We start from the raw sequence: 14,218 nt of genomic DNA on the forward strand, positions 1-14,218 counted from the left end.
CTAAATCAGCTTATTATCATCTCAAAAACATTGCACGAATTAAAGGATTTCTCTCTAAACAAGACATGGAAAAACTCGTCCATGCATTTATTCTTAGTAGGCTAGTTGATTGTAATGGTGTCTTGATAGGTCTCAGTAAAAAATCAATCAAGCACCTGCAGCTCATCCAAAATGCTGCTGCCAGAGTCCTGACCAACACTAAGAAAATGGACCACATTACACCTGTCCTTAAATCACTGCACTGGCTCCCTGTGTGTCAAAGCATTGAGTTCAAAATCCTGTTACTGGTCTATAAGTCACTGAATGGGCTTGGGCCTAAATACATGTCAGAGCTGCTGACTGGGTATGAAGCATCCAGACCCCTCAGGTCATCAGGGACAGGTCTACTCAGTGTCCCCAGGGTCAGAGCCAAGCAGGGTGAAGCTGCTTTCAGCTTCTGTGGTCCACACTTGTGGAACAAACTCCCTGAACCTCTGAGGGGGGCACAAACTTCAAGCTCATTTAAATCAGGGATGAAAACACTGCTGTTTACTGCAGCCTTCTTATTGTGTATTGATTTGGGATTGATCTGGGTGATTTGGTATTGATGGATTGATTTAATATTGATTTGTCTGCTGTCGAATTGATCTTAAACTGTTTTATTGATTTCAAATGATTTTTGAATGTTTTAATTCACGTTTTCAATTTTAAACTGATTCTAACTTTCAATTCTCTCTTTCCCTCTGTAAAGCACCATGAATATCCCTGTATATGAATGGTGCTGTACAAATAAATTTGCCTTGCCTTTTTGATCAGGCTTATAGTTAGGGCTGCTTAGGCTGGCCCTTAGATATGCTGCTATAGGCTTAGACTGCCGCGGATCTCCCATGGTGCACTGGGCTTCTCTCTCCTCCTATATGTGTCATATAAAAATCATACTCATATGTGTAACCGATGCGTCTTCTTCTCAGGAGCCTTTGGGCTCCCCTCATCCCAGATCCCAGGTGCTGCTGGAGGAGGCTACAGACTTGAAGAGGCTTAAGCTGCCACCCGTAGCTCCACCTGCTCATGTCTCCGTCTGTCCATTAGTCTCTCCTCCTTTCTCTTTCTCTTTATCTCCTTTCCTCTCTTTCCTTCTGTATATCAGTCTTCCTCCATTATCTGTCTTTGTCTCTGCACTGCTCTCCTGCTCTCTTTACCCCCAACCGGTCAAAGCAGAAGGCCGTCCCCATTGAGCCTGGATCTGCTCCACGTTCCTGCCTATTAAAAGGAAGGTTTTTGTCGCTGCTGTTGCAGGATGTGCTTGCTGATGGAGAATTGTTGTAGATTCATTGAGGCATTGTGGTACTGGACCTACTCTACTTGGAAAGTGTCATGAGATAACATTTGTTGAGATTTGGTGCCGTACAAATAAAATTTACTTAACTTGACTTATCGTTTTTTGCAAGATTGGAGCTCTAATATCTAGAGGGAAGTCGAATTATTATTGTGGGGGGCCCTCGATGGGTAATTTGTTGCTTTCATGTTAAATTGATGATAAAGTTTGGTTTTCACCTCTAAATTGAAGTGAAGGGTCTATAGATGAATTTTGGTCAGTCAAAGACTCAGTTTTAAAATTGGGCTGTAGGGTGTGCAGCAAAATATAAAAACTGCTGTTATTTTTGATTGTATAATCCAATTTGAACAGATGAGGTATGTATAGATTCAGAATCAAAAGTAGCAACTGGCGCGTGAAGCATGTTGAGACCAGATTTACATAAATACATTTTTCAGCCAGTTTTTCAAAGTGGCCACAACTGAAATTATTCATTTTTGATGAAACATAATTTTAAATTCTATTTCAAGCCAAGACTGTGCAGTGAATCAACTCAAATTGAAATTCTCAACACTAATATTAAAAATTGGCTTCTATGGGTACTGCAAAATAGAGTAACTGCTGTAATTTTTGATTGGATTATCCAGTCTGAAGATAAACAGATGGAGAATCATAGGGCTCAAACATGTATCTTGAATGTGTTCAAGTACACTCATTATTTATCTGAAATTGCTGTGGTCCAGCTATTTGTCACATTTGCTCTTGCACAGACGTGTGCACTTTAACTTTGCCTTCACACACTGGCACCAGGAACTGGCAGGCCTACTTGTACAAGTGCGCTTCACATCCAGTTGGAAAACATCTTCTGCAAGTGGTAGAGTAGTCCAGATGGGAAGCAGCTTGCCATCTTTCTACCCATGATCAGTGGGTTTGCTGACAGACATCATGGACCTTACTGAATGAATGAATGGAGGATTTTTCTTTGCCATGACATAGACCAGGGGTACGTGGGCAATCTGCGGCTCCGGAGCCACGTGTGGCTCTTTCGTCCCTCTTCTCTGGCTCCCTGTGGCTTTGGAAAGTAAATAATGAGTATTTGATTGAAATGTATTCCTGTTAAGTGTAGCGGGGGGGGGGGGGGGCTGGAGCCTATCCCAGCGGCTTCCGGGCGAGAGGTACACCCTGGAGGGGGAACCAGTCCATGGCAGGGCCAACACATATAGACAGACAACCATTCACACTCACAGCCACGCCAACGGTTGATTTAGAGTCTGGATTAACCTGGTCCCCTCTTGATGTCTTTGGACTGTGGGAGGAAGCCGGAGTACCAGAGAGAACCCACGCAGGAACAGGGAGAACATGCAGACTCACACAGATTGATAAGTGGAAGAAAATGGATGGATGTATGGCTGGATGATTTAAATTTATTTTGTCAGTTTTTTAATTCATTTCTAAATTTGAATATGATGGTGATCTTGTAGCATCAAAATAAAATGTGTTCCATTTCTTATCGCACAAAATATTCCTTACGATCGCGGATGTGTGACAACCGCTGGCATGCAGTTTATATAACTTTCCGATACCCGGTAGCACAACCATGGATAAATCCAAGAAAAGAAAAGTTCCTGAAGAAATGTTTTTGTAGCATGTAGAAATAAAATTTTGTTTTCACCGTAGCAGTTCATTGATTTCATAACAGTAAAAATACGATATATGCAGTGTTGTCTTAATTCTTCTTCATGTTGAGCCATTTGTGTTTTCTTTTCTATGGTATATGAGTGTTTAATGTTGCTGGCCCCTGACGTAGACCTTATTCACAGCCCCCTATCTATAACGCAATGCTCAAATGTATACAGGTGCACACATGCCTGTGGGCTGTTGTCCAGATGCTTGCTTGTAAGACACTCCTTTGATGAGATGTTGATCCAAAGCTGTTGGGAGAATTCTTTCCACAACCCTTTAGTTGTCTGTGAGAACGACCTCATTCCAATGAGGGCCACATCATTTTCCTCCCTTGAGCATAGCCTACAGACAAAGTTTCCAGCGACTTCTTTCAGCCTTGGTGAGGTTTGGAATGGAGTGTCGACAATAGTCACAAACTCCTCTGTCAGGTCTGGAATTTCGCGCATTGACTTGCAGCAGGATCGCTTACCCTTGAACTTGAAGGAAGATGCGATGTGCTGTCTGATCCAGCGAATGCATGGAGGAGAGCCATGGCTTTGCATGTTGCTGTGCCCAGGTTTGTGGCAAGAGTGGCATTCAAAGCCTTGATATGAGGGAAATTACTTAGTAGGATTCCAACAACATCTGTGTCTCCAGGATGCACCATCCCAAGTGTTTGGAGGGCATGGAGAAGAAGTGCGAGGACTCGAGTGTCAGCCTCCTCATGGTTGCACTGATCCATTGGAGGACTGCTTCCCAAAATACTCATTTCACAAGAGAGAAATCAGCATATTCCACTCCATGTGTATGAACATGTCACTCAGTCAGCTGTCAACTGTCTGAAGGCAACTACGAGTCTGCTCCCTGGTGGTGGGATAGCACAACTCTACAGTCACCTTTATTTTTCACCAAGCACACCATTCTGTATATGATTGAATGCAATCCATGCACACCTTAAAATAGCAACAAAAATAATGTTCCATAGCAACTGTGTGGAAACATTATGACTTTCTTTTTTCTTTCTTATTTATAATTCTGATTTCATACATACCTCATGTGTTCAAGTTGGACGATCCAATCAACAGTATAGAAGTTTTTATATTTTGCAGCGCCACCTGGAGGCCGGTTTTTACCTGGGTGCTTGACACTTGGGCCAAAATTGTTCTGTAGACCATTAACTTCAACTTAGAGGTGAAAACCACACTTTAAGATCAATTTCAAATAACTGAGTGTTCAGGCACCCCACTATTAGTGTCTGATGTGATTTTGGATCTTTTCTTGCGGAATTGCATTTCTTCCTGCACTGGCTTGCTAATTTTTTTCATCACGTCTGTCTGGAGAATAGGAAGAGACCCATCTGTCTGTGTGTGAATGCTTCTTGAGGATGAGAAGCAAACACAGCGACTCGAGAGAGAAACCAGTGGATCATCTCATTTGGAGCGCGACCCAGTGAGGCTGCACTGAGTCAAATCACACCGATATTATCAGTTGACATCATCACCTCATATGTTGATGCGTGTTACATCGTACAACTCAGCTCCGATTGGGTTTCATGGAAGTCCCAGCTCGTTGACAGCTGCATGAATGTATCACGGTGAAAGGCAGCTTAGGAAGGCCCCAAAACCTCATCTTCAGTCCAGCTTGTTCTAGATATGAGGAAGAGTTGATATTCACCAGAGCAAAGAGCCCAATGGGGCCTCTTTTAGAAAATAAATTCTGCAAAGGAGGAGGACCTGGAGCAGATCACTTTCACCTCTGCAGCTGTTCTTAGTTCCAGCATACAGAGGAGACAGAAACTTGTTTCTGGAACCACAACCAACACCAGTTCCTTTGAAACGCCTAAACAGGCAGTATAGTCATCCCTTCTCAACTTTCATGCTCAGTGGTGTCTGGGCTTTTGACTCCGTGTGCTGTGTGAAAAACAAAACATGGGACTCTTTCCTAACAGTAGACATGTTACAAGTCTGGTTCATCTGCTTCCATTTGTGTTACAGGTCCTTTTTCGGGGTACCTTGTGTGTGATACTGGGGCAGCCTCTCCTGGAGCTTAGACACACAGAGCAACATGTTATTTCAGTCTAGAGTAACACACAATAAGACAGTTTGCCACATCACAGCTGGTTAAACTTGCAGGATGAAGACAGGCCAAACATCAGGATTGCAAATATAAAATTTATTGATAGGTAAAAATGTGTCATATTTACAACATATTGCTTTAATATTTAAAATAAACATTGCTCTTGGTCTCAAGTCAACACATGGATGTGGTTGGAGTGAGAGTTCAGATACATCCAGTCAGCAGGGGGCACACTGCAGCCACTAAACACTCACAGCTACTTCAGGCTCTCAGTTCCTTTCTTCAGGGGCTTCTGGTGTGAAGTTTTTGGCCCCAAAGAGTTTCTCAGTTTACATTCTTCCTCTCAATGCAAAAGAGGTCAAATGCAGCAGATACATGTTTTTAATGGGTCAGTAGGACCTTGACCAGGTTCACTTTGAACAGACTTTGGTAAGAGAGGTTAGAAAAGTCAGGTTTTACCAGTTATGCACATCTGATTATGGCTCTCACGTACACATGCATCCGTTTGGATGTTAACACTTTCAGTCGACTGAGAGCAACGCTGTTTGACCCGAGCCTTGAGTCTGAGTCCATCCAGTGATTATACAGAGCAACAATTCCAACAGCACCTGAAGGCATCATTTGTTTGGCAGCTCAGATGCTCAGTCACTCATCTAAAGCTTCAGATTGTATACATGCAGCACAGTGGGTGGGCAGGAGCAGTTCAATAATAAATAAATAAGTCATCTGGGTTTGACTGCCAGGCTTTATGAAGCATGCAGCCGGTTGGCCGCGCTCCTTTGGCTGAGTTTATGAGTCTTTGAGGGAGTCAGGGTCATGGCCAGGGCTTCCTCATCATCGTCGTCATCGTCATCATCCGCCGCCTCCTGATGCTCAGCAGTCCTCTGCTCCCGGGTCATCATGTAGATCATTTCTGCATCCATTGGTTCACCAGAGGAGAAGGGGTGGCACACCGTCTCAACCAGACCGATTACCGTCCCCAGTACGGCAAAGACAGACCCTACCAGATAGACCTTGAGCATACCCCGGCTGGGCTTCTGACTCAGCATCTCTTTGGCGAAGGGGATCAACTCCTGCATGCTTTCCATTGCAGCTGTAGGATGTACGAGGGGCTGCAAAAAACAAAAACACTATTGATACTCAAATCAACCAAAATTTAAAAAAAAAACAAACATGTATCCATCAAGGACAGCTTCAGTCATTAAATTACTTCAACTGCAGTGTTTAACCCTGGCGCCTGTCTTAGGTAATCCAACACACCTGATTCAAATGAATGCTCATTCATTTCTGGCACCAGAGCTTGATGATAGTCATTTAAATCTGCAGTGTTGGGCGCGTCTTCTGCTTGTATGAAGAACTTTACAATGGCAGGATTCCATTAATTGTTCCATGATGAGTGAGACTCACCTAAATGGAACACAGCCATCATGACTTAACTTTTCCTGCCTCAGGTCAAAATGACCATTGTGGTCTTGTTTGACATCTACTTCATAGGTGATGCTGCCCTTTCTTCCACATTCTACATGTTTTTTTGTTGTTGTATTTTAGGACTTAAAACTGCTCAGCCAGAACAAACTGAGCTGACTGTGCTAAAATCCCATGTGGGCAGCTCTGCGTTGTGGTCTAATGGGCCTCCTCTGCATTCAAGTCCAGCACATGCAGTTGCAACATAATGACAGGAAACAACTTACTGTGACGGATTTGCTGCTGTTGACCGAAGGTTCCAGACACCTTGACTGCACTCGTGAGCTCCAGTTAGTGGCAGGATGCATCTTCACTGAAGCACTGTGGTCGTTTATATCCTCACTGTCCCCGCCCACAATGACAGCTGCTGAATATTCATGAGGCTGGGAGGGACTCACAACACCAGCAACCAACTTGGACTGGAAACTGCTCAGGGTCACATGACAGATGGACTGAAGAAGGGGCGAAGTGGGCCATTGAAGTCACAGTCACTGAAGGAGTAAATGAGACTTGCAGCCTGCAGGTGATAAAAGGAGACCAGACCCTGGTCGTGATCCACAAACACCCCCAGCCATGGAGAGGCGGACTCAAGAGAGAGAGGGACCAGAGGCTCATCAAGAGCATAGCCCTCTGTCCCCCTCAGATTTATAGCCCAGTAGCCATTCTCAGGGCAGATTGGAGTCACCTCCTTGCTTCTGCTGGACTCTCTGACCACTCCAAAGGCCATGTTAACTTTTGCTGTACATATTTCATAGTAAAACTTTCCTGAGGAGAAACTCTGCTCTGCCAGGACACCTTGACCTGCAGAAAATGTCTTGGGGTTTCTTACATTCTCCCCGTCCTTCTTGGTCTCCTTTGAATAGTTAATTATTTTCCTGCCTCCGGACAGGACGGCATCAGGATGAGCTGTTTCAGGATCAAGAGTCAGATCCACATAGTACTGCTTGACCCTCTTCAGCTCATCAACAAACCACTTTCTCATGTCCTTGGTGAGGGTCTTTCTCAGCTTGGCCACAGTTTCCCCCACAATGCCCTCGTTTGTCAGAGGACAGACACAGACCTCCGCCCAGTCTTTGGTGGGGAGACCGTCCTTCAGGGCTTCAATGTCTTGGTGGGTGTGGAGGTGGTCTTGGGAGTTTGAGAGCTGCTCCACCTCAGAGCTTCTTTCCAGCAGCACTGACAATTCTTGCTGCAGCTCTTTGATGGACTCTTCCGCCTGGGTCTTAACTCTTCTCTTCTTCTGTTCAATATTCTCAGTGAGCTCCTGGAGGCTTCTCTCAATAGACTCCTTGAGAGATGTGAAGAACTGAGTAGCATCTTTTATCGCTCTGTCTGCGTTTTCCTCACTCAGGTCAGCTGCCTTTTGGATCTGCTCCATCTTCAGTTGTCTCTCCTCAATCATTTGCTGGATTTCCTCGTTGGTCTTCTTCAGCTCAGATGAGCGTCTGAACTGAGCGACAACCTCAGCCAACAAAGTGTTGATGTGTAGCTGAGGCCTGATGTCAAACACCTTTTGACACATGGCGCACTTGTACTGGTCACTGACATCCCAGAAAATGGTGATGCAGTTTTTACAAAAATTGTGCCCGCATGTTATGGTGACTGGATTGGTGAAGACATCCAAACATATGGGGCAGCGAAGTTGTAGTTCAGACAGCAGAACATTTGCAGCAGACGTATCCACACGCTGGGAACACAAATCACATTTCTTCATTAGTGCCTCAGACAGATCTCACTATGAGTACATGCATGAAGGTGAAAACACTTTTACGAGCACTTCATTTGTTTCCTACATTTGATTGGATTTACTTTGATACTGGAGTGTTTCGACTTACTCTGCGCTTCCCTGAATCGTGTGTGGAAAATGACTCGTCTCTTTTTCTTTTCATTTTAACGGCTGGCACTGGTTGTCAAAAAAAAAACGGAGTCAGTGATATTCTCTTCACAGGTTTAGGTTAAACCTCGGCCGTAGTAGTTGCTCGGTTGAAGTTCGCGTCGATCGTGCAGTTCTAGACGACACTACCCTCTACCTCGCTGGTCCTCTGATACATTGTCAGTCAATCAGAATTCCTGAGATCAATGACACATCTCAGAGATCAGGAGGATGAGACTCCACTAAGAAGATAACACACGGGCCGCATGTCCTCAGAATGACACGTGAAGGAAATTCCGGGACAACTGTCGACTTTCATCTCCTTTGGATTGGCGTGTTCCTTTAAACATGACTCTGGATTTTTGTCAAAACTACAATCCTGCACATTTATGGTTTTATTCAAGACAACAGACTGACCGCCATCAATCACAGTTATGTGGAGTATCTTATCAGCAGCTCTGGTGAAAAACACCAACAATTTTACGGCATGTGATTGGTTGCTGTGCTTCCTGTTAGATTTCTATAGCCTCGTTCCATTTGGGCTTGATCTTTGGTCATATTTTTACCTGTATTATTCCTAGAATTTACTGTGTACATTCACTAGTAAAGTTAATGCCAGAGAAAGTGACACAGCAACCACTGGTTCTCACTGTTTCATGAGTCTCACAGAACGTTGAAATCTCTGTCTTCCACATATCTGTTGCCAAATTGTTGCCTTTAATTCTTAGCTTGCTTTTTTATTTCATTTTATTGTTGCACTTTTTGATCGCTGCCTTAGGGACCTTTAATTTGCACTACACTGGGCAATCTTGACCACAGTCAAAGTGGGGGATTCCCTGTTGAAGACCCTCCATTGTTGAAAGCGGTGAGATCGCCTCAAGACAGGGACGACTGAACTGACATCTTTATAAATGACACATTTTCATGTAAACATTTGTTGTGCTTCAAGAATGTCCCTGACAAGGCAGGAAATATTTGAAATAGCCTTCCTTGTTTGTTCCAGTTTTTTTTAGAGGACCAGTTCTTTTTCCTTTTTTTTTGAATAAATCTTGTACATTATTTGTTCTGTACGATGGTCTGATTTCAATTCCATTAAAGCTCCACATAATCATGTTATTATTTCTCCCTGAGGAACTATGGAGGAACTCATGCTGATGTAATTTGCTTTACTAAGCACATTTCCAGACACTATAAATAATCTCAGATCAAGTGGGGCTTGTGATGATCCTCAGTTGTTTGTTTTCAGAGAATGTTGGCTGGGATCCCTGCAGGTGACCAGACAGATTGTTTTTGTATCATTGTGTTCTCTGTTTTATTCCAGGAAGAGCAGTTTTTGTTTTTATGCTTTTTTGTTATTCTAATTTCACTTGTCCCCTTGATTACAAGTCAAATTATCCATCTGAGTTAATTAATTCTTTCTATGTGCTGCTGAGTCCATGTGAATCCTCCACATCTACGTTCTCCAAATGAGGGGAAAGGTTGTGTAAACTCAGTCACCCTGCTGACACTGCTGCTGCGCTCACCTCTGGCCAGACTGGAACTATAGCGTACAGCGGACAGGCTCAACCACTCGCGCCACACGCACCACACACACACGAACACACGTATGATGATGACTAGCATATGGGAGCACAGGAAGTGCCGAGATGTCTGAGTCATATTATCTCACTGCTCCCTCGTTCTCTGGTGTACCAGACAAGCAGGAGCGGGATGCACAACAGCACGAGGTGTTAATAGAATTAGTGTTAAAACAAGTCAAATTGTGTCAGTTTGGAAATCGCACAAAATTGAATCGGGTTAATTCAGGCTTGCGCCTTCTTTTACAGCATTTTGGAGTTGTGTAAACCTTCAGAGTTCAACTGAAACTCCTGGGTTTGTATACCGCTGGGAACCAAGACTGACGCTTTTCGTCAGAGACTGGCACAGATGAGAGTCTGGGTGTTCTGCAGGCTGGCGCTGCGATGACTTACTGGCACACTGACATGAAGTGGAGCAATCATTCCAAATAGCATTTGTCAATTCTGTAAATTTCCTGCTTAGAAAGAAAAATCAAATGGACTTGTTTGACCTCAGTATCTCAGATATTAGAAGATTAAAGTGTTAAATGATTTGGGTTTTAAAACCATTTGTTTTTACTTTCTGGCCATTAAGTTCCAATGAAAGAAGAAAAGGAAAAGTAGGACGGTTTTTGAATGTCCAAGGGAGAATATCCGGCTTTTTAATAATTCTTAAACTGTTAAAAATTCAAGTAATGTATACTTATTTGTGCTTGAATGAGTAAAAACGATGTCAAACTCTACACTGCCTTGAGCACACACACACACATAGACAGCACTCAGGTGCCTTCCCAAGAATATATACCTTATATGGCTTATTTTATTTGAAAAGAAATTAAGCATGCATATATATGTATGTGTGTATGCATGTGTGTGTGTATATATATATATATATATATATATATATATATATATATATACAGTATATATAGTATATATATATATGATTAGTTGATATATGTATGTGTGTATATATACGCGCGCGTGTGTGTGTGTGTGTGTGTGTGTGTGTGTGTGTGTGTGTGTGTGTGTGTGTGTGTGAAAGCCTCACATAAACAACTTAAACACTTCCACATATGACATCATTCTGTGCTGCAACATCAGTTCTCACACACTCAACTCCCTGGAAGTGATGAGGGTGTGTCATAGGGATTAGTTCAGGTGAAGTCTGAACAAACCTCTTTTTTTTCCCATTTAAAACCTTACATAATCTCACTTTTTGTTCTTGTCTCTTTTTCTCAGGCACCTGTTTGAGTAATAATATGAATGAGAACCTCTAGGACCAATCGGAAGAACGATTTTATTCACATAGTAATGAATTGGTGGGCCTGATATATTGTAGATGTACAAGCCCATCCCACACAGCAGGCATGTTTGGGCCTAATTTGGAGGAACCCAGATGACAAGAGAGGTTACATTTCTTACAATATTTTAGTCTGATAGCAAAGAAGTTGTTGGGTAAAGTTCACCGGCTTCTTAACGTCATCTGTAAGCTGGATGGCCAAACTCATTCAGGGATCACTCTGGTCATGTTGTGCAAGTCAACTTCAAAATATATTATTTTACATATTGCGAATTACCTTACTTTGGAAGTAATAAGGTACTTAACAACATTGCTGTCTCCGTAGAGTGACAGAAGTATGTCTAGGTCTTGATAAATTAAAGTGTTTAAATCACAGTCGTACCTCTGAACATTCCACTTATGAAAACATGGAGGATATGGATTCTGTACGACTGTTCGTTGTGAAATTATTTATGAGATGATGAAGACAAGTGGGAAATTCCCTGTAAACACAGCTGACTCTGATATGTCACTAATAATATTCCCCCGTTCACGCTAACTACAGCTTCAAACGTAGGCTTTCACCTGAACAGATCTGGACAGACCTTGTATAAGGATGTGTTACATTATCACATTCGTGGAAATTGTGTGTCTGTGTGTGTTGATGCTGGTTATATTTACCACTTCACGATAGCAACATCTGCCTGTACTCAGCCTCGCTGTAACTATGGCCTCCTGTTGAGAGAGAGGAAACACCAGGCTGTTACTAACAAATAAATCACAGTCGCCACTCCGAGCTCTTGAAGGCATGACCGTACTTGTGTGTGTTTGCAAACTTGTATGTGTGTATATTAGTGAGTGAGTGTGCGTTTGTATTGAGTCAGAGGACACACCCTGCACTTGGACTTAGTAAGTGTGTCTGCGGTTAACGGAGAAAAACTTAAGGTGTGTGTTCAGAGGGCCCTCGGGCTACTCTTCTGTTACACTCAGGGGACTCTAGCATGCAGCCCAGTGGAACAGAAACACGGCCTCCAGGCCAGAAGGAGTGACTTTACTTTTACACCCCACAGGACTGTGATGGAAAAACACATGAGTTTTGGCGATAAATCCATGTAAAACATAAATAATGAAATCATGAGTGCTTTGCTGTTAAATCTGGGCATAAAGAATGACCAGTGACTGCCTCTGATTCCCACGTTAACTCAGGTTATCTTGTTTTTGGTGCAGAGATCAGTAATGATCAGATGATACTATTCGTGTAAAGTGAGAAGAGGGCACATACTTCTACACTGTATATATAATATTGGACTTTGTAGCAACATGCTTGTTGTAAATTCTGGCATTTCAGGAATTTAAGTTTCCCTCCTCAAGTCACTGGCAGCCACTCTGCAAACAAATCTCAGTAACACACCATGTCTACTTCCATAATACAAGCTGAAACAATAAAAATACACCTTGTGACTTCATGTTAAGACTTTTCAGTTTCTAGCCAACACAGGGAATTAATGTATTTTGCCGTTTTGCTACTGGATGATAAAGCTGACATCACATTTAGTCTCCATTCCTCATGAATCAACTCATCCTCCATGCTTTTTAAGTTCTCTTCAATTTCTTAAATGACAAAAAGGGCCACCAGAGCAGATCCACCATCTTCTGCCACATCATTGTCTATCGTCTTTACTATATAATGGGCCTTTATGTAATCTCCTATTATACACAACTGACAGATTTCTTTTTTTTTGTTCTAATTTTTGGTTGCGACTTTGTCCAACTTGTTATATTTTAACAAACCTACCTACCTTGGTGTTTGTAGTCCTAACAATTGAAGATCCATCCATCCATCCATTCATCCATCCATCCATCCATCCATCCATCCATCCATCCATTCATCCATCCATCCATCCATTCATAAGGGTTGCAAGGGGGGGCTGAAGCCAATTCCACCTGCATTTGGGCGAGAGGTTCACCCTGGACAGGTCACCAGTCCATGGGGGAGCCAACACATAGAGACAGACAACCATTGGCTCTCCCAGCCACGCCTACGGTCAATTTAGAGTCTGGATTAACCTGGTCCCCTCTTGATGTCTTTGAACTGTGGAGGAAGCTGGAGTACCAGAGAGAACCCAGCAGGAACAGGGAGAACATGGAGACTCACACAGAAAGATCCCGCGCTCCAGACGGGGCTCCAACCTGGAACCTTCTTGCTGTGAGGCAACAGTGCTAACCACTGCACCACCGTGCCACCCCATAACCAAAGATTTCTTTAAAAAGAAAAAAATGGAAATCTAAGTTCAAGGCAACTGTATATGTTTTATTATACATACAACAGAGTTAGTCATAAATATCCTACACCTCCACCACATATGACGAGCTGTTTTGGCCACTAGTGGACATATCTGCCAATAAAAAAAAATAGCTAAAGCTATTTTATAAACGTGAAGAAAAGTTATTGTGTTATGGAGCCAGTTAACTTTTTTCAAAACTTCAATATAATATTATAAATATAATAATTGCATTGACTGTCTATTTTAGGGAGGACAAAAAGCACAGTCATGCTAGCAGCTTCCAGTGCTTTGAGCTAAATGCTAATATTAGCATGCTAAAATGTTGACAATGACAACATGTGCTAGTTAATGTCCTACAGTTAATGTTAAATACAATGCAGTTGTTTTTTCATATAATTGGAAATATTGAAATAGAAATATTCTTAAGTTATTAGCATTCAGGTCCCTGAATCTCTAAATACTGAACATATTACCTGCACATACTTTGCCTGTTTTTTTTCTTAAATCTGTGTCGATCTCCTATTTCGCTGTAGTGTTTTATTTCTTTTTGTTGTTGTTGTTTGAGTCTCTTTTGTCAGTAAAACGTCATCTTGACTGTAGGGTGTGTGTGTGTGTGTGTGTGTGTGTGTGTGTGTGTGTGTGTGTGTGTGTGTGTGTGTGTTGATTCATGGAGTGAAGGGAGTGGTTGGGAAGGGTGTGACTCTGACACACACTGTATCATAGCGT

General features: G+C 42.6%; 2 protein-coding genes across 3 annotated transcripts; both read right to left on the reverse strand.

Annotated features, from left to right (window-relative positions):
- Window positions 1–5,107: 5,107 nt before the first annotated feature.
- On the reverse strand, window positions 5,108–6,893 carry LOC147267425 (G0/G1 switch protein 2-like). 2 transcript variants are annotated; one of them, XM_086200580.1, is made up of 2 exons: window positions 6,724–6,893; window positions 5,108–6,144 (listed from the first exon to the last, which is right to left on the reverse strand). In XM_086200580.1, the coding sequence occupies exons 1-2, from the start codon at window positions 6,802–6,804 to the stop codon at window positions 5,779–5,781; spliced, it is 447 nt and encodes a 148-aa protein (XP_086056706.1). In that variant the 5' UTR covers window positions 6,805–6,893; the 3' UTR covers window positions 5,108–5,778. The 2 variants fall into 2 exon arrangements, with proteins under 2 accessions (XP_086056706.1, XP_086056707.1); XM_086200581.1 differs by lacking the exon at window positions 6,724–6,893 and adding an exon at window positions 6,293–6,676.
- On the reverse strand, window positions 6,799–8,785 carry LOC147267426 (E3 ubiquitin-protein ligase TRIM39-like). Its single transcript, XM_086200579.1, has 2 exons — window positions 8,332–8,785; window positions 6,799–8,183 (listed from the first exon to the last, which is right to left on the reverse strand). The coding sequence occupies exons 1-2, from the start codon at window positions 8,383–8,385 to the stop codon at window positions 6,933–6,935; spliced, it is 1,305 nt and encodes a 434-aa protein (XP_086056705.1). The 5' UTR covers window positions 8,386–8,785; the 3' UTR covers window positions 6,799–6,932.
- Between the last annotated feature and the right edge of the window lie 5,433 nt (window positions 8,786–14,218).

This window comes from Aulostomus chinensis, chromosome 3 (genome assembly GCF_037954235.1).
Source record: "Aulostomus chinensis isolate RoL2024-O1b breed Wild chromosome 3, RoL_Achi_v1.0, whole genome shotgun sequence".
Taxonomy (NCBI): Eukaryota; Metazoa; Chordata; class Actinopteri; order Syngnathiformes; family Aulostomidae; genus Aulostomus; species Aulostomus chinensis.